Source organism: Sapajus apella, unplaced genomic scaffold, assembly GCF_009761245.1.
Source record: "Sapajus apella isolate SASKATOON/1434 unplaced genomic scaffold, GSC_monkey_1.0 scaffold6, whole genome shotgun sequence".
Classification (NCBI taxonomy): domain Eukaryota; kingdom Metazoa; phylum Chordata; class Mammalia; order Primates; family Cebidae; genus Sapajus; species Sapajus apella.
In genome coordinates, this window is record NW_022436946.1 from 73,222,594 (window position 1) to 73,247,415 (window position 24,822).

Genomic DNA, 24,822 nt, shown 5'->3' on the forward strand with positions numbered 1-24,822 from the left:
TTTCTTTAAAGACTTAATATGGTCTTTAAAATTTTCAATAAGGTCTTTAAGGATAACTTTAAAGATAAAGTAAGAGTCAACACATCAGTTTCTGAATGTGGAAATCATTTATCATGTAATGTTACTGAAATTAAAGAGAGAATGCTTCTGAGTGTCACAGGGATAACTAAAAGCCACACAAGGAGGACTGCTGGCCATTTCTCTAGTCCACAGGTTGTGCTCAACTTTAGGAGCCCACAGATGGGTGTCCAAATTGAGGCTCTGGAATAGAAAAATTAATGCTGGATTTCCTCCCCTATGTAACCTCGGAAGGATTTAAGGTACACCTTGGGGAATTGGCAAATCATTTCAACATGTATATAAATTATATAACATGTTAAAATTATTTTTAATTTTTTAAAGTAAAAGAAATGTTACAGTAGGCTTGCCCTAGCTTGAATGATTGTGAAAACATCACATAGCCTTCCAGAATTTTGGTTACAAAGAATACTAGAGTGTGTACGTGTGAAAATTTTTAGAATTGTTAATGGGTTTTGTTTTCTGAAAATGTTGACTGTAATGACATTTTCAATTAGAAAAGCATTTTAGTTAGTACTGTTATATTTTTTGACACATAGTTGTTTCCTATTTGCCAATGTTTGTACCTCTGATGGCAAAATTATTCTGATAGATTAGATTAGTATTTGAAGCAAATAACCTTCTCAACTTGTGGGAATTTTATTATACTAACAGTGAAAATGTTAGAGGATAAGATTTTAAATACTTCTTGATTTAAATTAAAATACTATAAGAAATATATGTATATTTGGATTTGAAGGGTTTTTCCCCCTTGATTTATAATGAATTTGGAACTTACAAGAACAATGAGGATGACGGTGCATCAGAGTCATTTAGATAGATGCTGAGCTTTGTCTATCCATGCTATGACTAAGTTCTCTGTTTAAATCCAAATGCAATCTGAGTGACATATGAATAAAATTTTGAAGAGAATATGTAAAATTAACAAAAAAAACCCAGAAAACACTGATCATCTCCTTATGTAATGAATAAAGAAATAAGATCATTAATAGTCACATCTCAACATGTATAGACAACTGAAAAAACTGCCCTCACATGCGATCCTGGCACTATCCTAGGCTCCTATAATTTCTCTATCTTTTATTGTAAATAAGTCTCCAATCATCAATCTAAATGGGAATCATTATAATGAAATAATTGTAACTGTTTTCTGAAATATAATCATAATCAGTGTTTCCAGTTCGAGGTACAATTGAACTAATCCATAATTTTATCCTTTTCTTTTTGATAAGAGAGTGCTTCATGAGGGTATCTTTGGTAGAGATATTTTTTCAAGTATTTTATAAAATATTCAAGTTTGATGAAGATAGTAGATAAATACACCAGCTGTCAGATGCCTGTAATTTTCACAAAATGTGAATAATTCATTGTATTTTAGGATGACCTTAAAAAAATTCATGGTGTGGAATCTCCAGTTTAAGCATTAGTAGAGATACCAACACTACTGAAATAATACACAGCTACTAAAAATCAGTGGCAGAACAAGAATAAGTGGTGCATCAAATAATGTAATGTTTTTGCCTTTTATCCTGTAATAACAAGAAACTGTATATTCTCTAGCTGTTGTATGATACATTCTGTAAATATCTGCTAGGTCCATTTGGTCTATAGGGCAGATTAAGCTGATGTTTCCTGGGAATGAATTAAAAAAAAATAACAAAAGTCGGGTGTGTTCATGAATTTCATGCACAACAAATCTAAAAATAGCAAACGTGCAAAATGGAAATTAAAAAAACACAACTGGCACCTGAGGCATATTTCCTTTTCTTTATCCCCAGTGCCATGCCTCTGCTAAAAATATAAATTACAAAGCAAAGGAAAAAAAAGAAAAAATTGCTGCAATACAGTAAAAATCACTACAATAAAAATTTGTAAAATTGAGTTTATTGGAATTGACTTCAGCCTAGTATCATTAATATTTTTTTCTTAAATTTTCAGCATTTATTCCATAATAATGTGATAATAACTGTGTATTACCTAGGGAAAATGCTGTAGATGCATACATTTGAACAGAAATGTTTATAGATGCCATAACATGATACATTTATTTTCTGGTGTTGTTTTTTGTTTATATTATTTAGGGAAATTTTACCTTATGATCACAGATTTTGTTATTTTAATAATGCCGAACTATATTTATTTAATCTACATTTTGTTTTAAAATTATTAAGTGTTATCTTCTACAAATAAGAGGCTTATAATATGGCCAGATATTCTTAGAATTCTTTCAGGTCTAGGGATTTTCAAAAGCAAAAGTACACTGAAAACTTTTTGAAATACATTCTATTTTTGCATCATTTTAAATTTTGTTTCCTTTAAGTTTTATTAAGTACATGAGAAGTGTATTATTTTTCATTGAATCCAAGTGAATTTATGCATATGTACTTATCTTTTATATGAATGTAATATCTTGCTTTCAGTTCCTCACAGGTCATTGAAATTATTTAACCAATGAAAACATTCTCTATGTTACTCCCAAAGTCAACTATGTTTATCAAAATCTCACCAGTGTGAGAAAAGTAACAAGTATAATATTAAAGCATTGTGCAATATCTTTTGAGTTGGAACATAATATTCAGAAAATTAAAATCATTTAAAATGAGTATGCAACTTTCTTTTTATTTAAAATCATTTGCTTTAAAATAGTTTTCATCTCTGCATTTTATATTTTCTTAAAAATATGGTGTCTTTCACTATGGATAAGCAGATGTGGTACAGCAGGGCTGCCAGGATGAGAAATACTCTTCCTCTGGATTACACTACAGTTTGATTCTTTAGCAAGATGCAAACTTAAGACAACAAGAAATAGAAACTGGTTAAGTGTTTTCCCTTCCTGCTTTATTCTCACAAACTGCTTCGTCAATCAACATTCAGATGTTACTCCACAGCTGCTGCTGTCAATCTAAAGGTAGGTCAATCAGTAGAGCAAAGGCTCCTGAGACTTTCCTAGCAGTCCACAGCCCAGTATCTAGAGGTAGTTGGATCATGTTTTTTGCAAAGTGGGATGTGGGTGACGGTGGGGTTGTGTTCCGACTTCCTTTATTTTTATCAGCCTGTGTCAGAAATAGGGATCTATAGCTATATCCAGTCCTAACTTATCTTTGCCTTATTTGAAACAAAAAATGTATTTCTCTTATTAAATAATAAAAAATTTATTAATTTATGCTAGGAAGTAGCCTTTTCCTACCCTTCCTTCAACTGCCCTGTCTCCTATTCCCTGATATTCAAGGATATTTTTCATGATCACAACCACATTCTTTGTTTGGCTCTTAGGGTTTTCAGTGCACAGTTCTTTCTTCTCCTTGATAGCAAGGCATGTTTAGTCAAAATAGAAGGGTGTTTTGTAGGCACCTAATTACTGACTCCTAACTCCAGAGGACTGCTCCTTTAGGAGCAGTACCTGTGTCAGGGTATTCTGTGCCAAATCTTCCTCACCAAATTATTCTGGTTGCTGATGCTTTCCTTGCAGAAATTTCTGTGCCCACAGAAGGTTTCAGAGGCAGATCATCTGGATTAAACAAGAAAAGACCCTCAGTAATCACTGATTCTAAGGGAAGGTATGTCTTTGAAAAGACAAGAGTTTCACCAGGCCTCAAGATGGTTTATACCGTTTTATTGAGAGAAATGTGCTCATTTTTGCTTCACAAAGAGGCATGTATTGGTGCCCACATAGAGCACTGACACAAGCAGGTAGTGGGACAACAAACTGATTATCTCCCAGAAATGGAGGGCACCAGAGATGTCTGTTTCCGTGGTCACCACAATCTGCTGAAATCCTGCTTGAGAAAAAGAACATAATCACCCAGAGCACACAGTCCTGCTTGGCATTTATAGTACATGTAATATTAGCGTAAGTCTCTCATTTCTTTATTCTCCTACTTGGAGAACCACAATGTAATTCTGACCTTATTTCCAATTTCCTCTCAGTTTAGTTTTTGACATCATAAGGGGGATGAGATATGGTACCTCATCAGAGCTCCTACAACCCATTAAACATACATCTTATGTGGCACTGACTTCATTATATAATATTTCAGTTGTCAGCAAGGTGTCTCTCCCACTAAAATGTGGGTTCATTGAGAGTAGATCACATCAGTTCAACAAGATTTATCAAGTAGCTTTTATGTTCTAGGTACTTTGCCAGGGTTTCGAAATTTAGAAATGAATAAAAACAGTCTCTGATCTTGAGGAACTCATTTATATCTAGTAACCAAGATGTAAACATTATTTTTCAATACTACACAGTAAGTGCCAGGACAGACATTTATACATTACCTTGAGCTCTGAAAGCAGCTCTTAACTCCACCTAAGGGGTCAAAGAAGTATTCCTCAAATTGGCTAATGACCTGAATCTTGACTGATGAGTGGGGATTAGCTGGCAAAGCAGTTTCAGTGGAGGTAGGGGGTGAAGTCAGGGAGCAGTGGGTTACTGAGTGACCGGGTTAAGGAAGCAAAGACAGCAAGTGCAGATTTCTCCTCCCAGAAGATTCAGTGACAATAAAAATGATGTTGTGAAACAGTTTTTTGTTGAACCTATCTTGTGCCTCATGGAGTGCTGGTCAGAGGGAAGCCTTGGTCTTTGCCTTTGGTGTCATAAATATTTAGCGCTATTGACAAAAAATGTGTTTGATTTCTGAGGCTCAACAAAAGCTACTTTTACATCTAAGTCCATTTTGTGAAGATCCTTCATGAATATGTTGGAGTTATTTTAACAACTCAAGTGACTCAAGTGTTTAAAAAAAATCATAATCAAATCATCTCCTCATGCTGGTTTTCTAAAACTTGGAAAAATAGAAAAGTATAAATTTAAAACAAGTCTAAAAATAGTCCAAACATATAATTTATAAAGAATTAACATTTTTAGGCCAGGTGTGGTGGCTCATGCCTGTAATCCCAGTACTTTGAAAGGCTGAGGGGGGCAGATCACCTGAGGTTAGGAATTTGAGACCAGCCTAGCCAATATGGTGAAACCTCGTCTCTACTAAAAATACAAAAATTAGCCAGGCGTGGTGGTGGGCACTTGTAATCCCAGCTACTTGGGAGGCTGAGGCAGAATTGCTTGAACTCAGGAGGTGGAGGTTGCAGTGAGTTGAAATTGTGCCACTGCACTCCAGCCTGGGTGACAGAGCAAGACTGCGTCTCAAAATAATAATAATAATAATAATAATAATAATGTTTTAAAAGTAACTACTTTACTGTATCTCTTGATGATTCTCTTGGAGTAGGCTAAGCCTCATTCCTCCTCTGTTCCCTTTAAAGAAATTAACTGTTACAAATGTAACAGATGCCAGCTGGCTGTTAACCTACAGAGATGGCAACATCATATTTGAAGAAAAGACCTTATCTATAGCTGATGGTACCTAATGAAAAAAAAGATGCCATGGAGATGTAATCAACTGAGAAATTCTATGCAGTGGAAGTCATGAAGTCTGAAGTCTTGCAAGAATTATACTCTTTCATTTAAGGTATGGAATTGGCCGGGCATGCCTATAATCCCTGCACTTTGGGAAGCCAAGGCTGGTGGAGCGTCTGAATTCAGGAGTTCGAGACCAGCCTGGGCAATGTGGAAAACCCATCTCTACCAAAAATACACAAAATTAGTTGGCTGTGGTGGCACGCACCTGTGGTCCCAGCTACTTGAGAAGCTGAGGTGGGAAAATCACTTGGGCCTGGGGGGCAGAGGTTGCAGTGAGCCACTGCACTCCCACCTGGGTGACAGAGTGAGACCCGTCTCAAAAAAACTAAAAACAAAACCCAAAAAGTACAGAATTCTGAGAAATGAAGCCTTACTTCCATCCAAAACAAAGTTCTTAGGCTGTCTACTAAAGAATTTTGGTGTCGCTGCTCTTGCCTCTAATGACACTAACCATTAAAATATCTTGTTTGACTGGTATTTCTGATTACTGACTGACTATTCAAGAACTTGCAAAATTTTCCATCACAACACCAATGAGCTCAGGCTAATCAGTCAATTTCTCAGTGTTACAACAAAGAGATTTTCTTTAATATCTAACTGAAAATGTTCAATAATTACACTACATAAAAATCAGGAAACAGTCAATTTTAAAAAGTAATTTTTAAAAGCTAGTTTGAATCAATATCTGATGCAATAAATATAGGAAATGAAGTTTATTATACAATTTTGACATCACTCTTTCTGCTGAAAGTTCTCTGGGATAATTAAAAATGAACATTTTGTAGTTCCACCAAGGTGCCATGGGCAACTGAAAAGGAAAAGAGATTTTTCTTTTTGTTCCTGCAAAAATATGACCCAGCCACTGAAAATAATTCAAACTGTTTCATTAAGAACTTTCTCTGAAACTCATGATGGCAAAAATTATGGCACATTTCTCAGCCCTCTTCAACTTTTTAAAATATCCTTGTTACAGATGTGGATGAAATGGTTTGAATACGGTTAGAAGCTAGAGAGCTACAGCAGCACCAAACATAAAAGGAACTCAACAAGCAAATCGGTGTGGCAAATCTACTTTGGTTAGGCAGTGAAAAGACCAGTTGCAGTTTCCTCTTCCTCCTTCCTGGAGATACCCAATAGTTATTCCTATGTATTTTTTTCTTTGATGTTTCTGGTTACCGAGTTCAGTGGCACAACAGAGCAGCTGAACTAAAAAATGAAAATGTATAAAACTTTCCATCCAAAGGCTAAATACATACACCTTTTCAGATTGTTGGGCTTGCATCTGTTGTTTTGTTTTTGATCCACTTTCATATTGAGGATCGTGCACTGACTGCATACTTACAATGTTAATCTGATAGTCAGCATTAATAAATGTCATTTATCACATAAATTCCACTTTACCAAGAATCAGCACCAGAACGATCATTTGAACAATACAAATGTTATCTAAATGTATCAACATACATACACACAAACACACACCAGTCTCTCCTAGCAATCACAGTTTGAAAATGTGGAGATGGTAATCCATTGTGAGAACAACTATTTTCTTTTGTTGCCCTAGAAATGCTGAACAATGCTTTCTTTAGAAAATTCCTACTTCAGCAGATTAAATGAAAAACCACCTAGTAAAGACTATCATAAAACAATGTGACCAAGAAAATCACAAAATTGTGAGTCCCCTGAGATAATAATATGAAGGTGAAAAATATGTTCCAGCTGGATAAAGATGCATATTGTGGTGGCAGTAAACAGTAGTGGAAAATGAAATGGAGGGATATAAAGAGATCTGGAAAAGCAATTTCACCTATTTGGACCTCATCTGAAAATGTAAGTTTTAGAGAAGAATCCCAGGAGCTTTCAGTTCTGTAAATGTTTCAGTCAAAATGGAATTTCTAATAAAAAAGAGACAAGGGATTAACTCATTTTTCCTATGAACAAACAAAATGAAGGAAAAAGGAAGCAGATAGATATATCACAATCACTCAGATCAACAGAACAAAAACAAAAAATGAAGGTAAAATAACTGACCATTTATACAGAATGCTGGAATAGCAAATCAGTTAAAGAATTATCAAATTTAGTGGGCATGATGATACAGGCAGAAATGGGGAGGAAAAACCTGCCTTGTATGTACTTTTGTAATATGCCCATATTGTGGCATACATTTTTACTAACAGAACTTAGAAAAATAAAAGGACTCCATGCCTTCTCCATTAACTGTGATAGATTGTTTTCCATTTGAGCCTGGGGTTGAAGGTAAACTTAACAGATAAAACAAAATATAGACCTAAGTATGTTAGCAGTGGTAAGAATCTGAGCATGAATGTCATGTAAGAGCAAACCCAAGCAAGTTGGTTATTAGAAGGCAGCAAGTATTATATCCCTCTAAACTCTGACTAGTAAATATATGATTGGCTCACATTCTTGAGACTTGTGGTCATTTTGAAAAAAACATTTAACTGTACATTTTTTTTTCTTTTTTTTGAGATGGAGTTTCGCTCTTGTTGCTCAGGCCGGAGTACAATGGTAAATGTCGGCTTACCGCAAACTCCACTTCCCGGGTTCAAGCGATTCTCCTGCTTCAGCCTCCTAAGTACTGGGGATTACAGGCGCAGCCACCATGCCCGGCTAATTTTGCATTTTTAGTAAGGACGGGATTTCACCACGTTGGCCAGGTTGGTCTCGAACTCCTGACCTCTGGTGATCTACTTCGCTTCGGCCTCCCAAGGTGCTGGGATGCAGGCATGAGCCACGGAGCCCGGCTTAAATGTAAATTATGAGGACTAAGCACTCTTTAGTTTCTCTTTCCTCAGTTTACCTTCTTTAAGAAACTAGTGCAGAGTAAGCCTTAAAAAAAACTAGTTGTTTTCAAATGATGTGATTTACTCTCTGGTCTGGATTTCAAAGATGTGAGTATAATGTGGATTGTATACAATTTTTTAAATTTTACAAATAACATACGCCTACTATCGAAATTTTGGAAAATATAGAAAAGTGCAAAGAAACAGAAAAAAAAAAATCCTCCACCCGGTCAACTGACGTCACCATTACTCACTTTTTAGTTGGGCCCTATATTATACTTCTACAGTCGCTATACTACTCTAATATCCTGACTTAGTCACCTTTTATGTCATCAGCATTTCCTTGGGTTATTAAATACTTAGCACTTTTAAATTGTTTACGGAGTATCTCATTTTGTAGTAATGCCACATGTTCGGGTTTTTATAGCAGCAAAAGAAAAAGGCTACAGCGTATTACAAAACACTTTATCAATGCGCAAAAGAGAAAGGTGGACACAGAAAAGAAAGAGAAAAGTAAGGTGAAAATCATCAATAGAGAAACACCTGAGAATCGCTTAATTAGTGGCAAGATAATAGAGCTAAGGTCACATTATTGATTCTTGACTTTAGGACAAAAGGAGTACATGTCACTCACCTCTGTTACAAGTTTATATTTGCACCTTGAATGGCGATTTATTTATAATTAGATAAAGTCGCGGTTTTACAACCTAAGCAAATACTGCTAATCCTCCCCCGACTCAATCCCTCTTGAGGCGGCCTTGTAAATGCTCTGACTCCTTCAAAGAAAGCCTCGAGGTATAAAGAAAAAGCTGTCCAGCAATCCAGACCTGCGGTCGCCACCATACTCATAGTAACAGGCAGGTGTGTGCGAACAAAAGCCACGGCAAACAGAGCGAAGTTGCACCTATAGCGCAGGCGTGGAGTCGCCGTAGCTCCAGGGCCGCGCATGCGCCAACGTAGCCTCACGCCCCAGTGGTTGAGCCTCTCACTTTGGCGTCACAGGGCAGATGATCAGGGTACGTCTGCCTTTTCCTTCCCCCATCTATTCTCCTCCCCTTTCCCCTCCCCTTGTCCCTCCATCTTCTCCCTCCTTCCTCTCTCCCTCCCACTGGCGTCTCCAGCCGACTTTCGCTTCCTGTCAGCGGCCTTCGGCGGAAGAGTGTCCCACCTCTTCCGCTCTACGGCGGCGGCGGCTGAGGTGGTGGCGCTGGTGGCGGCGACGGCGGCGGCGCTCGACCGGCTCCTGTCAGGGTCAGCGGGCGGACCCCTTGGGTGGTCCACCTGCGCGTCGCGGAGCGGCGCCCCGGGGATCGATGGCGATGAACTATAACGCCAAGGATGAAGTGGACGGTGGGCCGCCTTGTGCTCCGGGGAGCACCGCGAAGACCCGGAGACCGGATAACACGGCCTTCAAACAGCAACGGCTGCCTGCTTGGCAGCCCATCCTTACGGCTGGCACGGTGCTACCTATTTTCTTCATCATCGGCCTCATCTTCATCCCCATTGGCATTGGCATCTTCGTCACCTCCAACAACATCCGCGAGATCGAGGTGAGGGGAGGGAGCTGTGTTGGGAGTTGGCGTTGCTCGGAAGGAGGGTCCTACGTGCCCGCCCCACTCTTCTCAGCTCCTGGGGGGTGACAGGCGGTCCCTGTGCCCTCCCCGATCCCCCGCCCTTCGCTCCGTTCCTCTGGTTTCTTCCTCTTTCTGCGGGTTTCCTGAATTTGCAGGTTTGTCCTAGCTTTGTCTTGCTTGCGATTTACGCTGAGACGCAGTGAATGTTTAATGCAGAAGATGGGTCAGGTGAAGAAATGCTTCTTCAGTGGGCGGTTTGTGTAGTTCCTTGGGGATTAGGGGGTTGTTCATGGAGGTAAAAAGAGAAGTGGGGGTGAGTGCACTTGTAGCTAGGTAGATGTAATTCTGAGGGAATTGACAGGGTCAAAGTGTCATTACCTTTGTGGGGATTACCCCAAGACACAGAGATTAACACCTTGGTCATTGTTGGGAAAAGAACCAGAGTCATAGAGGTATTGACGAGTCCAGTGTAAAGAAGCTGTCGCATGTTATTAGGTCACATATGAAGACTTATGACAAATGTGCATAGTACTTTTCGTTTTGAACTAATTCGATATTTTAGTTGTAGGGCAAGATATACATAAAAGATAACCTGAAACTTCAATTTTGGTTTTGCTTTTAGGTTACATTCATTAATGTGCCCTACATGTGCTGTAGTTGTTTTGTTTTGCTTTGATAGATTTTAAACTTTACAGAAAGAGCCAGTGACCACACTCAGAGAATACGTTGTGCACTGTCTACTAAACATTTTACTGATATTAACTTTGCCGAATATGTAAGACAGGACAGGACAACTTGTATTGGGGAAACATTTCTCTGTCAGAGAAGCACAGTATCTTTTTTCATCTGCAGGGGTGAAGATGGTTGATAAATATGTTAAGAAGTTTAATATATACTGTATAGGTGTCCAGTATTAAGCATCTGTCATCTTTTCTTGCATATCTGAGAATTGTTTTTTTTTGTAAATCCATTTGAAAGGGCAGGAACTAGTACCAAGTTCTCTTGATTACTTATGTTCTATTTATATATATACACACACATTTTAGTAAATATTACTTATGTTTGTGATTTAATGGAAGTTTGAGAGTAATTTTATTTTAACTACTATAATAGAGATGGGGTTCCAGTTTAATTTGCAGTGTTATCTGTAAAAGCAAGATTGATGTATTTTTTAATTCTACAGTGCTTACTTAGGTGTTAATAAGTAATAACATTAATAAGAATACCATCTGTAGCATAACTAGTTTTAAAGTTTTTTTTACGAAAAATCATTCTCAATTTAATAACTAAAGAAAGTGTTACGGTGTGTTTTTTTTAGCGTGTATTTTAGTTTATCACTTTAATCTCCCTAATAATCCTGCAAATGTAGTGCTTATTGTTGTAACCACACAAGGATCACGCATTATATTAGGATGTGAGCAAAGTGGTGTCATGTGAGGAACAAAAGCATTGACTGGGGTCAGGCAGAGCTGGTTTTAAATTCAAGCTCAGCTACTAACCAGCTCAGTTTCTTGGAAAATTTCCTTAGACTGTGAGCTTCAGTTTCCTACACAGTAGGTAGAATAATTCATGACTTCTAAGGTGTGAGAATTAGAAGCAATGTAAATAAGATGTCTGGTACTGAGGATCTGTCTCCTGATCCTTAATCAGAAGATGAGAAATATAGAGAGGTTGAGATTTGACAGTAAATTAGTTAAGAGTAAGGTGTCTTGATTCCCAGTTTTAAGCTTTCACCCTACACTAAGATCCTTACTGCGATGTTAGTAAAGTGGAAGAAAATAATTTAACGTCAGAAATTTGAATGATTTTATTTAAACTTCTTAACATATTAAGATGAAAATAGCAATAATTTGGAATTGTGTATAAATTAGTATTCTCAGAACTCAACTTCCGTTAATATTTACTACAGTATAAAAATAAATATTTAACTTTCCTTTAAATTTTACTCAGTTTTGGAATAAAATAAGGTTCTTCACATTAAATAGACGAGATAGAAATTTTTTAAATAACTCTCGTGTTCTGATCTCAAGTTGCCTCAAGAGTCTGCTGTAGTTTAGTCTGGTTAAAAGGGCACCGAAGAGTCAAGGAATTCAGATTGAAATCCCAGCTCTGTCATTCTGTAGTGATCTTAAGTATAATTTTGAGTCCAATTTCTTTACTTGAAGAACCAAAAGATTCAGATTAGACTATCTCTAAGAGGCTGTTCAACTCTAAAATTATTTGACTTCCAATTCAAATGTGATTTTTTAAAAATGGCATGTTTAAATTTTATTGCCTTTGGAACAAGAGGAAATGAAAATGAAGAATAATTGGGAATTTTTTACTGACACTGACATATAGCTGTGCAGATAGAATCCACATAGGTATTTTTTAAATTTGGATGCTAAATATATAGAGAAATGCCTCTGAATTGTGTGTGGAGTATTAGAAAAACTTATGGAGATTCCCCAAGCACACATACTGGTTTTCTGCTGTTCACTACCCTTTGTTAGCCACTAGTGGTAAATGGGTAATGAGAATTTCTTACCAACATTCACTTTCATACTGTAAGTTACTCACACTATATTTTTTTATTTAAAAAAAAAAAAAAAAAAACCCTTCATTGCTATATCAGTTCAGATTACTAGGACAAAGGAGATTGTCAAATCCAAATGCTTTTGTAATATAGCTTAAGGTGCCAAGATCAGAAATCCGTACTTTTTCAAGTGTAAAATCACTGGATCTTTCTCATTCCCACGGAAGTGTTACACTAAAAATTATTTTGAAAAGTGTCTTGGACACCCCTGGAAAAGGTGTAACAAAAGATATTTTTACATTTGAATGCTTATATTTGGTAGCAGATTTCCTCTTGTTATATTTATATATCTTGTTATATATAACAAGATACATAAATCTTGTTAGATTTATGTATCTTGTTTAATTGGTTTTTAGATTTTTAATAATTAAATAAAATGAGGCTATAATATCTTCATTTATTATTAGGAACAATGAATGAGGATTTCCTTTAATTTAGCAATTGTCAGTCAGCCACATCTTTCAGAGGCACTGATTTTCTAGTCTAGGGCCCTTGTTGGTGAGGCTGAGATACATAGAGCTAACTTGAAAAATATAGTGAAGTTATTCTTAACTTTTGTAAAAGCATTTATCAGTGTGAAATTACGTAGTTTTAAATTAATGGTTAAAGTCAGATTTGGTTGTTATTCAGATCACATTTAAAAACTAAACATTTACTTCAGGTTAGTGTTGCCAAAAGCATTCAAGGTATATTTTCATGAAATCTTAGTGAAATTATCTCCCCATTCTCCACATTTGATAAACTCTCAACTTTCTTCTTCACCTTATTTTATTTACTTCCCTTGATTATTTAATTCTGATTATTTTCTGTTAAAAATAACAGAAATATTTAGTTTCTGATAAAAATTTTTATATGTTTTTACTCTTAAATTATTAGATTATAAGATTTTTAAGAAGATTAAATTTCTCGTGTATTTAGTAATCTTTGTCATAGCCTTTAGCTAAGAGTCAGGAAAGAATAAGTTGCTTTGTATAAATGATTGTTAAAGATTAGGCGCTTTATGTTAAAAAGTTTGAGGTTTTAATATTTAAGTTGATTTTAGTTACTTAGAATTAGACTTTTGGAAATTAAGGTTTGTGGTGTTAGTGTTTTAACTTGTTTCTCAAGAAAAGTTTGAAGTTTTAATATTCAAGTTGATTTTAGTTACTTAGAAGCAGACTTTTGGAAATTAAGGTTTGTGGTGTTAGTGTTTTCACTGGTTTGTCAAGTAGTGTTAGTACTTAGAGCAAGGAATGCCAAAGTAAATTTGGCCAGGAGGAATATTTTACATGGCCCAGGAATATTTTACAGATGAACATTTGCAATCGATTTGATGATAGGGAGCACTAACTTTGAATCCCTATTATGAGAAATGTCTCCTCCAAAATTTCCATTCTTCTCATTAGTATTAGTAGACCTATGTTACCAAAAAATTGTACATATTATTGTTGCATTTTGAGTTTTATCAATAAAAATTGATGCAAATTTGTTTTCTCTCTTGTTACATAAGACCCTACATACCTAATATCCTGGATCTTGCTTCTGGGTCTGCAAATCCTGAAGTATTTACTTTTTAGCCTCTTACAGAAAAAAATTGCCTGCCCTTGACTTAGAGTTTTAATGAATAATACCAGCAAAGTTAGCATTTGCTGCACAAATAGCTATGTTTAATTTACATATTCTACCTCAGTAATTGTTCAAGGTAGGTGTAGTGATCCCTGGCAAGTTGCTTAAGTTCTGTCTTTGAACAGATTTAGTAGATATAAACTACTTATGCTAAATTTACCATTAATCTTGGCTTAAGAACATCATTCTTTGTTTCTTTGTCACAGTCAGATAAAAATCAGGCAGCCTAAAGGAAGTTGCTTTTGAAAGTTTTATTTTAGTTACCTTTTGTCTTCATTAAGTCCTCTAGAAAAGATGCCAGATAAATTAATGCGGAATAATCTATTCAAGGGGGAGTACTTAAAATACGATTTTATTACTCAGCATTTTGTTGAATGACCTGTTTAGGTCTTATACTGATTTCCTTTTAGACAAATTTACATTCAAAATGGAAGTTTTCCAGTCCTTTTCCTATGTAGTATAAAAAATGCACATCCTTCAAATTCCTCCTTTTCCACTGCATTAAATTCTGAGTGTCTTTCTTAGAATTAGGATGTATGTTTAGAATTACCAAGAAGCAATGCCAGTTTGATTTAGGTGAACAGTTACAGTGGTAGCAAAACAAAATTGAGAAATGTGGTATCTCCTATCTGCTCATCTACATCTGTTCTATTTTGCTTCTGGTTCTTTGTCTTGGATTTTAGCTAATGGGCAAGTCTTCAAACTATCATTGTATTCTGCACTGTACCTTGTATGCTCTTAACATTAATAAACATTAATTTTTCAAAATGAGGAAACTAGCTCCTTTTTCCACTTGGTAGCCTCTTTTGTTCCTAAGATAGGAACTATGTGCTTTAGTGTGTATTTTTTGAATAAAGTTGTTACAACCTGTAGTAACAACTTTATTCAAAAAATAAAGGATTGTTATGCCCCAGAGATTATATTAAGGTCTTGACATTAGGTCTGGCTACTCTTGAGTTTTAGCTGATAAAAGGTGTTGTGGTTCTTTGATGGTGAAAGCTCAGAAGCTGAGTTAAATTTACTAAGGATTTATTTATTTATTTATTTATTTATTTTTGAGACGGAGTCTCGCTCTTGTTGCCCAGGCTGGAGTGCAGTGGCTCACTGCAACCTCCGCGTCCCGGATTCAAGCAACTCTCCTACCTCAGCTTTCTGAGTAGCCGGGATCACAGGCATGCGCCACAACACCCCGCCAATTTTGTATTTTTACTAGAGACGGTTTCTCCATGTTGGTCAGGCTGGTCTCGAACTCCCAACCCCAGGTGATCCGCCTGCCTCAGCCTCCCAAAGCGCCAGGACTACAGGTGTGAGCCACCAGGCTTGCCCTTTACTAAGGATTTTAATCAACATTGAACATCTTCGTACATTTTCTTCAAAGTACATCTCTGGAAATAGTGGGAGATAGGAAAAGTTTGGGAACAAACTCCCCTTTTTTGGAGCATAGGGCCTTCTTAGGGAGCTTGGCATCTTTTGGGGAATACGAGACAAACACAATAACAAGAAAACTAAGCATTGCTAGATGAATGACACATGCAGATTATCCTTTGGTAGTTCAAAGGAGGATGTAATCACATCAATTTCTAATGACGGTGGAAAGCTGTGTAGGAAGTGGGCTTTGAGCTGGTACTTGATAAATAGCACTTCTTCAGGGGAGGCTTGGATGCATTCCAAGAAAGGTGATTAATATGTCCATCTGGACAGGAAGTCAAAAAGTATATAGATAAAATAGGAGTAAGGGCAAATTTGCTGGTGGTAGATTGTGGATAGTCCTGAGTATTTGATAATGAATATATTAAACAAGGAGAATGTCATGATTGCAGTGTATATCAGTTAGGATTGGGTAGATTTTCAGTCTCATGTAAAAAGCCTTAGAAACATAGTATGAGGCTGCTGTGGAGGTTCTCTTTTACTGAGTCTTCACTTGATCTAATCATTTACTACCCAGCCATTCTTAGGAATTGGCTCTCATCCATGCTCACAGTTTGGCATGGAGGCTAGGGTTCTAATTGCCCTTTCCAGGTAGCAGTGTGGAAGAAGGGATGAACAAAGGGATAAAGCCTTTTTAAAGAAAGTTCTTGAAAACTGCCATGTACCACCTCCCCTTGGTAACAAGGCCGCTCGAGCTACAAGGGAGGTTGGAGAATGTTTTCATTCCGATAACAAGATTCCCATCTCAGTAAGTCAGAGTTTTGTACTGTGGAAAAAAGGTAGCATAAAAATTAGGGTGAGGGGTTGCTGTTAGCAGTCTCTGCAACACAGGGTTACAGGAAGATTTATCTGGTGGTAAAATGGCATGTCATCAGAATGAGAGCTCGATCATATAGATGTGAGAGTAGTAGTTTAGACACTGGAATTAATGTTTGCATTTTTATATTGATTATAATAATATTGAATCGAACTTGATTTCATAGTAAAAGGCATTATGTGTTTTTTATGTGAAAAGCAAGTTAGGTGTGTGGCTTTGCTGATACTTAAAAAAAAATGTTATAGAAGGAGTATTGAGTATCATCACCTTCCTCTTGTCTTCTTCAACCTCTTTTTTCTATCTCTGTTCAGCATACAGATGTGTTCTGGTTTCTCCTAAAAAATAAAAACATCCTATCTTAAATTTTTTTCTTTTTTCTTTTCTTTTCTTTTTTACAGACAAGGTCTTGCCCTGTTGCCCAGGCTTCATTGCAGTGGTATAATCATAGCACACCATAACCTCAAACTCATAGACTCAAGCAGCCCTTCCGCCTTGTAAGTAGGACTATAGGCGCATGCCACCAGGACTGGCTAATTTTTAATTTTTTTGAAGAGATGGGGTCTCACTTGGTTGTCCAGGCTGGTCTTAGCCTCCTGGCCTCAAGCAATCCTCTTGCCAAGTCCTCCCAGAGTGCTGAGATTACAGGCATTGTTAGCGACTGTGTCTGGCCTTTTTTTAAAAAAAAAATATTTTTAGACATGGGCCTTGCTGTCGCCCAGGCTGGAGTGCAGTGGCATGGTCATAGCTCACTGTGGCCTCAAACTCCTAGGCTCAAGTGATCTTGCCTCAGCCTCCCAAGTAGCTGGAATTACAGGTGCAAGCCACTGTGCCTGGCTTATCTTAATAGTATTTAATAATAAAACTATTAATAATGACTAACATTTTTTGAGAATTAACTCTGCTAAGAGTTTTACATACATTATGTTGGTTGATACAGTGACACTTAAAGGTAACATTATTCTCTTCATTTTTATTTTTTTTTGGATGAGGACTTAGTTACACAGGTGGAATTCATACTTTAGCCATCTGACCTCTTGTTTTGTTTCCTGTAGGTGCCGACTTGTATTCTCTTTTCATACAATCTGTTTAAAGAGAAGAGTCAGTTCTTTTTTTTTTTTTTAGTTAAACAATCATGTTTATTGCTTTAGCACATAGACAAATTTATGCGACAGGGCAGAGGCTGTAGATGATTCATATTTCCAATTGGGAGGGAGGACTCGCTTAGTCTTATAATACTGAGCCAAACGATGAAGGGTCAGTTCTTATTGATAATGTCCATTTCCATCTCCCGTGAACTTAATTTGCTGCATCTGAAGTATGTTAAATGGTAAAAAGTGCTATGAAGGAAAAGGAAGGAAGGATTGATGGTTTATAATTTTGAATAGGATAGCCAGGGGAGGCCTCATAAAATGGCATTTGAATAAAGAACCAAAAGAGGGAAGGGAGTGAACCATATTAATATGTGAGAGAGAATTTTCCAGCCAGAATAAATAGTAAGAGCATAGGTCCTGAGGAATGTGCTTAGTCAGGTGTTTGAGGAACAACAAAGAGGCCATCATGGCTAAAGTAGAGCGGGGAGAATAGTAGAAGATTAGGGTATTGGGAAGTATTGGGGTGAATATCACATGGACCACTTTTGGCCTCCACACTCAGTTTAATGGGAAGCCATTGAAAAGTTTTGCACAGATAGGTGATATTATTGCACTTACGGCTAAAAAGCGTCACTCTGGCCTTGACATGGAGAATATTGCCTAGTGAAGAAGAGTAAAGCAGGTTTATATCTGATAGGAAAAAACCAAAGCATATTTCCTACTCTTGTGCACTGCTCAACATTTCTGGCGCCACATGCGTGGCGATTTTTCCCCACATACCATCCAGTTTTGACACCAGATTCTCCAGCACACGCCAACTATAATTTCATTAAATTCTGGCACTGTTTACCAGGAGATAGTATCAGATCCCACAGGAAAAGGGCTCAGTCCCACAAGACTGCCCCTCACTTCAGATGCCAATTGCAAGTCCCAGGCTGTGACCTGTATTTCTGGCCAACCTGCTGTAAACTGGGTTTCCATGACTCCCTCCTGGAGTTTACTTTTTTTTGCTAGAGTGACTCACAGAACTCAGGTAAACACTTACGTTTGCTCAGTTATTTTAAAGGATATTACACAGGATGCAGATGAAGAGCCAGATGGAAGAGATGCAGAGGAAGATGTTTGGGAGAAGGGGTTGCAAGCTTCCGTTTGCTCACTGGGATGCCACACTTCAGGCACCGACACATGTTCAGCTATCTGGAAGCTCTCTGAACCCTATGTTTTTGAGTTTTTTGAGTTTTCATGAAGGCTTCATTATGTACGTGTGTTTGATTCATTCATTAACCATTGGTGATCCACTCAATCTTCAGTCACTCTGCCCCTCTGGGACTCAACTTTCAGTCCTTCTCCACTTCCCAGAGGTTCTGTTCATGCCTTGGTCTTTCTAGTGACAAGCCTCCATCCTGAAGCTATTTAGGGGTCCCCAGCCACCAATTGTCTCATTAGCATACACAAGACACTTATCACTTGGAGACTTTAAGGGTTTTAGGAGCTCTGTACCAGGAAACTGGGAGCAGAGATAAAATATGTATTTCTTATTGTAAGTCACAATATCACACAGGGAAACCAATTAAGAGGCTATTGCAGTAATTCAAGCAGGAGATGATGGTGGTCACAATAGAACAGTTGCAGTGAAAAGCAGTTAGATTTAGGATATATTTGTGAAAGTAGAACTAATATAATTTTCTCATGCAATTGATATATGGGGTGTAAGAGAAAGTGAAGAATCAAAGATGACTAAGATATTTTGGCTTGTAACTAGAAGGATGGAGTTGTCATTTTTCAAGATGGGGAAGACTGCAGGAAATTAAGATTTTAAATATACTAGTAAGAGGATGTGGTGGAGAAAGCAGAATAAATTGTTCGGTATTTGACTTGTTAGGATGAGATGCCATTAGACATCCAAGATGGGAATAATGAGTAGGCAAACAAATATATGAGTTTAGAGTTCAAGGGGAAGGTTGAGACTAGAGTTACACATTTTGAGAGTTAATCAGCATGGATGATGTATAAAGGCCTAAGATTGAATGAAATCATAAGAGTGATTTATAGGTCAAAGAAAAGTGAGAAGATCCCTGAGTCACTCCGGTGTTTAGAGTTTGGGGAGATAAGGAGGACCTAGCAAAGGAGACTAAAAAGGAGCGGCTGGTGAGGTAGGACAAAAACGTGGAAGCTGGTATCCTGAAACCAGTTTCAAAGGAAGAGCATGTGAAAAACATGCCAAATGCTGTTGCTCATGGTTCACAAAAGAGCAGGACTGAGAACTGACCTTTGATATAGTAACATGAAAAGCAGTGGTGAACCTTACCAAGAGTGGCATTACCATCCACAGGGTTTTTCATGCCAGAAACACTGGAAATCAACCTAAATGTATTTGCCCTCGTCCCATCTCTAGGCACTAATTTCTGTATATCTGTAGATTCTACCTTCTCTTTCTTTTGTGAATCTGTCTTCTCTTTTCTATTCTTGCTGCCACTTTATTAAAGTTCTCAACATTTCTCACCTGCGTCATTGCAGTGGCATTCTCTTTAACCTCTATGCATATTGCTGCCAGTGATTCTTTTCAAAAGGCTAGTCTTAATGTTTCCTTCTCTTATTTAAAATTTCTCCTATGGCTGGCTCCATCTGGCATTCAGTATACTGTTCAAACCCCTTTACATAGAGTGTAATTTTCTTTACAATAGGCTGCTTTCTGCTTCTCTAGTATTACTCCTACCACTCCCCTACCTTATGCTGTAGTCATGGCAAACTACTATAGTTTCTGGAATGTGGCACGCTAATAGTTGACCTGAAATGACCTTCTTTTTCTTATCTATGATGTTTTCAAATGTTGTTTCTATTAACATGAAATTTCTTCCTTGATTCCTCTTTCTCCACGTGGTATATATGCTTCTCTCAGTTTCTAGAAGTACTGGCTTGCAGCCTGCCTTAACGTTGTCATATTATCCTGTAATTATTCATAAATGTGACTTTCCTGCTTGTTTGTATATTCTTTTGTAGCACGAACAATGTATTTTTCCATTTTGTATTCTCATGCTGTAGACAGTGCCTAGCACCTAATAGGGACTCAGGTTTGAATGAATAAATGAGTGAATGAAACTCAGTCAGTACAATCAAGACATCTTAATGCAGCTTGTTGAGAGTTTACTGGTCATCTGAATGTATTATGGGATGAAGGAGTTCTTGAAATTACCCAAGGAAATTATATACTATAAGATCAAACTTGTGTAACTATGATATCCATCCATATATAAGGGCAAAACAAATTTGCCTATTGAAGAGTAATCCAGCGAGTGCTGCAAATTTAACAAACAGGTTAATTGGCAAATGCTGCAGCAAAGAGAAGTGCGTGATTTAAAAAATGTCATAAAATACCCTTTTCTCACCCCCAACACATATTTTTTGAGGCTTATTTTTGAAGAAAGTACTGTTGTACACTTACTAGTTCTGAAAAATTGGAAACCCTAGACTAGCTACCAGTTAATCAACTTGTTTAATTTCTAAAATTAATTAAAATGTAAGAATGTTTATGTGACATCATAGCATCTGATAACATTGTTTATCAGTATGCTGAGTGAGTTGGCTTTTGTTCTAAGTGCTCAGACTCATATACAATTATATTTAAATTTTTGAAAAGTTTAGAAATCATTTTCTTGATTAAAAAATAATGTACTTTTTCTTTTTTTAAAAAAAAAACTGGCATGAGGTCTCAAAGTTTGAACTGTGGTAGAAGCAATGAGAGTGAAATTCAAGTATAGTAAGTAAGGAAGAATTTGCAGAACTTGGGAACTAATGTCAAAGATGATACTAAGATTTTTAGCTTGGCTGCTTGAGACAGGAGTGGTACCACTTACAGGTGTCAAAGACCACAGTTGAGTATGAGGTTAAGGGATCCAGTGAACTCTCACTGGATTTTTTTTTAAGTGTTCAGTGAACCACAACCAAAAAAAGGTTAACAAATGATAATACGTGTGGCTCGATTTTCCATAGATCACCATGGATTTGAAATAGAGATTGTAGGAGTTTTAAGTGGGAAGGAAGATGTATTCAACCAATTGAATACATTTAGGGACGTAAAAATATGACTAGAGATAGAGATAAGACCAGTGATGATTTAGAGGGGGTGGTATAATGGATGGTACCTGATATGAGGCAGCATGAGACTATTGTTGGGAAGTAATACTGGATACAAAGGCAAAGGCCACTGCTCTGTGAATGTCAATTATATAACTATACAGACTAGTGTTTCATATGGAAAAGTCCATATATTTTCTCAAATACAAAGCTCTACTATATTCATATCAGTTATCTATATCTTTGATCTACCCTGCCGTACAGCTGAGAGCATAATTAACAAAGCCCTTTTCATCAGTTGTGTCATAAGGAGTTTTTATAATTTGGTTACTTAGTAAGACTTGTTGAGGGGCAAACTAAAACTTCCTGGTGGGATATACTTTTTATTTATTGTTTGTAGAAATAAGTTAAATGCCATCTATAAAAACTTTTTGTATAGAAATTTGTATTACACAATTTTATTTCAAACTGTAATAGTTAACGATGGCTCTGGGATGATGGCTATCAATCATAACAAAGTTGTTTTTAATCTTTATTTTATTTTTTTGGAGACTTGCTCTGTGGTCCAGGCTAAAGTGCAATGGTGTGATCTCAGCTCACTGCAACCTCCACCTCCTGGGTTCAAGCAATTCTCCTGCCTCAGCATCTCCAGTAGCTGGGATTACTTTTTTGTATTTTTAATAGAGATGGGGTTTCACCATGTTGGCCAGGCTGGTCTTGAACACCTGACCTCAAGTGATCTGCCTCCTCTGCCTCCCAAGGTGCTGGGATTACAGGTGTGAGCCACCATGCCTAATCTTTATTTTAGATAAAAAACATGAAGATTTGTCAGTACTGTTTAAACATTAGCATATTCATAATTGGCACCAATTTTATTTTAAAATACATTGTCTTTTAAATTGACATTTATGTTTCAATTACTGTAGGGTACATGTTATTTAAGATAATGAAATGCAGCAGTGTGGGTTAATGGAAAGAACAGCAATTTTGAGCTAGGCAGATCTGATTCTGACTGTTATGGGTTGGTTTGTGTTCCCCCACAAGATATGTTAAAATCCTAACTCCTGATATCTGTGAATGTGACCTTATTTGGAAATGGGGTCCCTATAGACGTAGTCAAGTTAAGATGAGGTCATTAGGGTGGGACTGTATCCAGTGTGACTGGTGTGCTTATAAGAAGGAAACAGACAGAGAAATAAGATGATATGAATAGGGAGACATAGACAGAATGCCATGTAACAGTGGAGGCAAAAATGGAGTAATGAAACTTCAAGCCAAAGAACTGCAAGGATTGCTGGCCACTGCCAGAAGTTAGGAAGAGGCAAGGATGTTTTCTACCCAGAGTCTCGGAGGGAGTCTGGCCCTGCTGACAACATTAAATTTAGACTTTTGGCTTCCAGAACTGCGAGAGAATAAACTTTTCTTGATCTAACACATCCAGTTTGTGGTAATTTGCTACAGCAGTACTAGAAAGCTAATGTAGTCACATACCAGTTGTATGGTCTTGGACAGTCACTTAACCTCTGAATCTCACTTTCTTCATATATAAGAGACTACGAAGAGTTCTGGCATGGAGTAAGCATTTGGAAAATAATTGCTGGCTTTGCTATTGCTCTTCTTTCTTCGAAGACAATTTACATTTATGTATCACCTCATTCATTTATCATTTCCAACTTTGAGATTGCGACTTACTGAGTGGATTAGAAGTAAAACTTTGCCTATGATTCCTATTAGAGTCTCTCATTTATAGTAACACAATAGATTTTATATGGCTCAGAATTTTTAGTATATAAATAGTTTTTTTGTAGCTATAAGTTTAAAACAAAGCTTCTGATTATTCTTTTCAAACTGATCTTTACAAAAAGAACTAGAGATGGGTTTTCTGAGGTTCGAAGTAATTTAAATATGGTTGTTTATTTATTTGTTACCCACTTTTATCTGATGACGAAACCCCAGTCATCATTGCTTTTTAGAGAAATTAGGTTAATCTGGTGTTGTTTGCTCATCTATATTTTGGTGGAGGGTGTTTTCCTACATCGATATATTATCTAGTTAATAAAAAGGAAGCATTTTAAGTACCTTTTTTTTTCTTTTTGAGACAGAGTCTTGCTCTCTTGCCCAGGCCACAGTGCAGTGGTGCAATCTTGGATCATTGTAACCTCTGCCACCGGGGTTCAAGCAATTCTCCTGCCTCAGCCTCCAAGTAGATGGGATTATAGGCATACACCACCATGCCCAGCTAATTTTTTTTGTATTTTTAGTAGAGGTGGATTTTTGCCATGTTGGCCAGGCAAGTCTTGAACTCCTGACCTCCAATGATCTGCCTGCCTCAGCCTCCCAAAGAGTTAAGATTACAGGTGTGAGCCACTGCTCATGGCCCATTTTAAGTACTTCAGAAAATATTGTTCAGTACTCCAGGATACTGTGCTGCTTTATTGTATACCCTTCTCTCACTCTCAATATCCATATCCACTTTCTCTCTTATCAGGATCTGGATTATACACATTACTTAGTTTACAATAATAGTGACCTCTGTGGAAAACTTAAAATGATATCACTCATTTTTTAGTCTTAGGTAGGAAGCAATGTAGCTTACGTTACTTCCTCTTAGGCAAGAATATGGACAACTGTTCAACTCTTAGAGCCTTCTCTTTTAGCCTGAGATCTCTCAGTGACAGAGCAGAGAACTTTGCTGCTGTGCTGTAACACCAGTGGCATTGATATGACTCATAAAACTAAAGTTACCTGCTTTAGTCACCTAGAGTAGGGCTAATAATGTCATGATCTTCCTAGCCCCTGGCTTATGTCTGCTATACCTATTGTCACTGGAACAAGCTTCTTTGTTGCTTCTGGTGTTTCTGTACCTCATGCAAGTACCAGTATCTTTGGGAAGGGTACGATCTGCTGAAGGTTTCAATGCTACTGTTTATTTAGAAATTCTAGAGTTTCTAGAATTCTGTTACCTGAGCTTTAAAGCCACACTGCTCTAGCTTATATTGGCCTAAGGTCGCAAAAGCTATTCCTTTAGCTTCTACTCTGCAATCTTATTCCGCCCTTCTTTTTCTGAGACCTAAATTTTTATTACTGGTTGCCAATTGTTTACAAGTTACTTTATACATTTGTATAAATAGTATGAGAAATGAGATAATTGGAGAACCTCTGATTTTCAGATTTTTATCTCTAATTTGGAACTTTGGAAGTCTCAAATTTGTACTTTTCGTTCTATTCTTGTGTGTATTAAGCTATGCTTGCATTGTTAAAAATAAATAGCTGCCGGGCGCGGTGGCTCACGCCTGTAATCCCAGCACTTTGGGAGGCTGAGGTGGGTGGATCACGAGGTCAAGAGATCGAGACCATCCT

General features: G+C 37.1%; 1 protein-coding gene and 1 long non-coding RNA gene across 3 annotated transcripts in view; one reads left to right on the forward strand and one right to left on the reverse strand.

Annotated features, from left to right (window-relative positions):
• Positions 1-2,237: 2,237 nt before the first annotated feature.
• Positions 2,238-9,225, reverse strand: LOC116549718. 2 transcript variants are annotated; one of them, XR_004268028.1, is made up of 2 exons: positions 8,933-9,225; positions 2,238-3,854 (listed from the first exon to the last, which is right to left on the reverse strand). It is a non-coding gene; the product is annotated as an uncharacterized LOC116549718 (long non-coding RNA). The 2 variants fall into 2 exon arrangements; XR_004268027.1 differs by having other exon boundaries at positions 2,238-4,859.
• A 40-nt stretch (positions 9,226-9,265) lies between these two features.
• Positions 9,266-24,822, forward strand: part of TMEM30A (transmembrane protein 30A) — a 34,218-nt gene continuing 18,661 nt past the window's right edge. Inside the window, exon 1 of the mRNA XM_032275491.1 lies at positions 9,266-9,848. Coding sequence (XP_032131382.1) covers positions 9,306-9,848 — 543 coding nt within the window. The 5' untranslated portion in view covers positions 9,266-9,305. The remainder of the gene's footprint in view (positions 9,849-24,822) is intronic.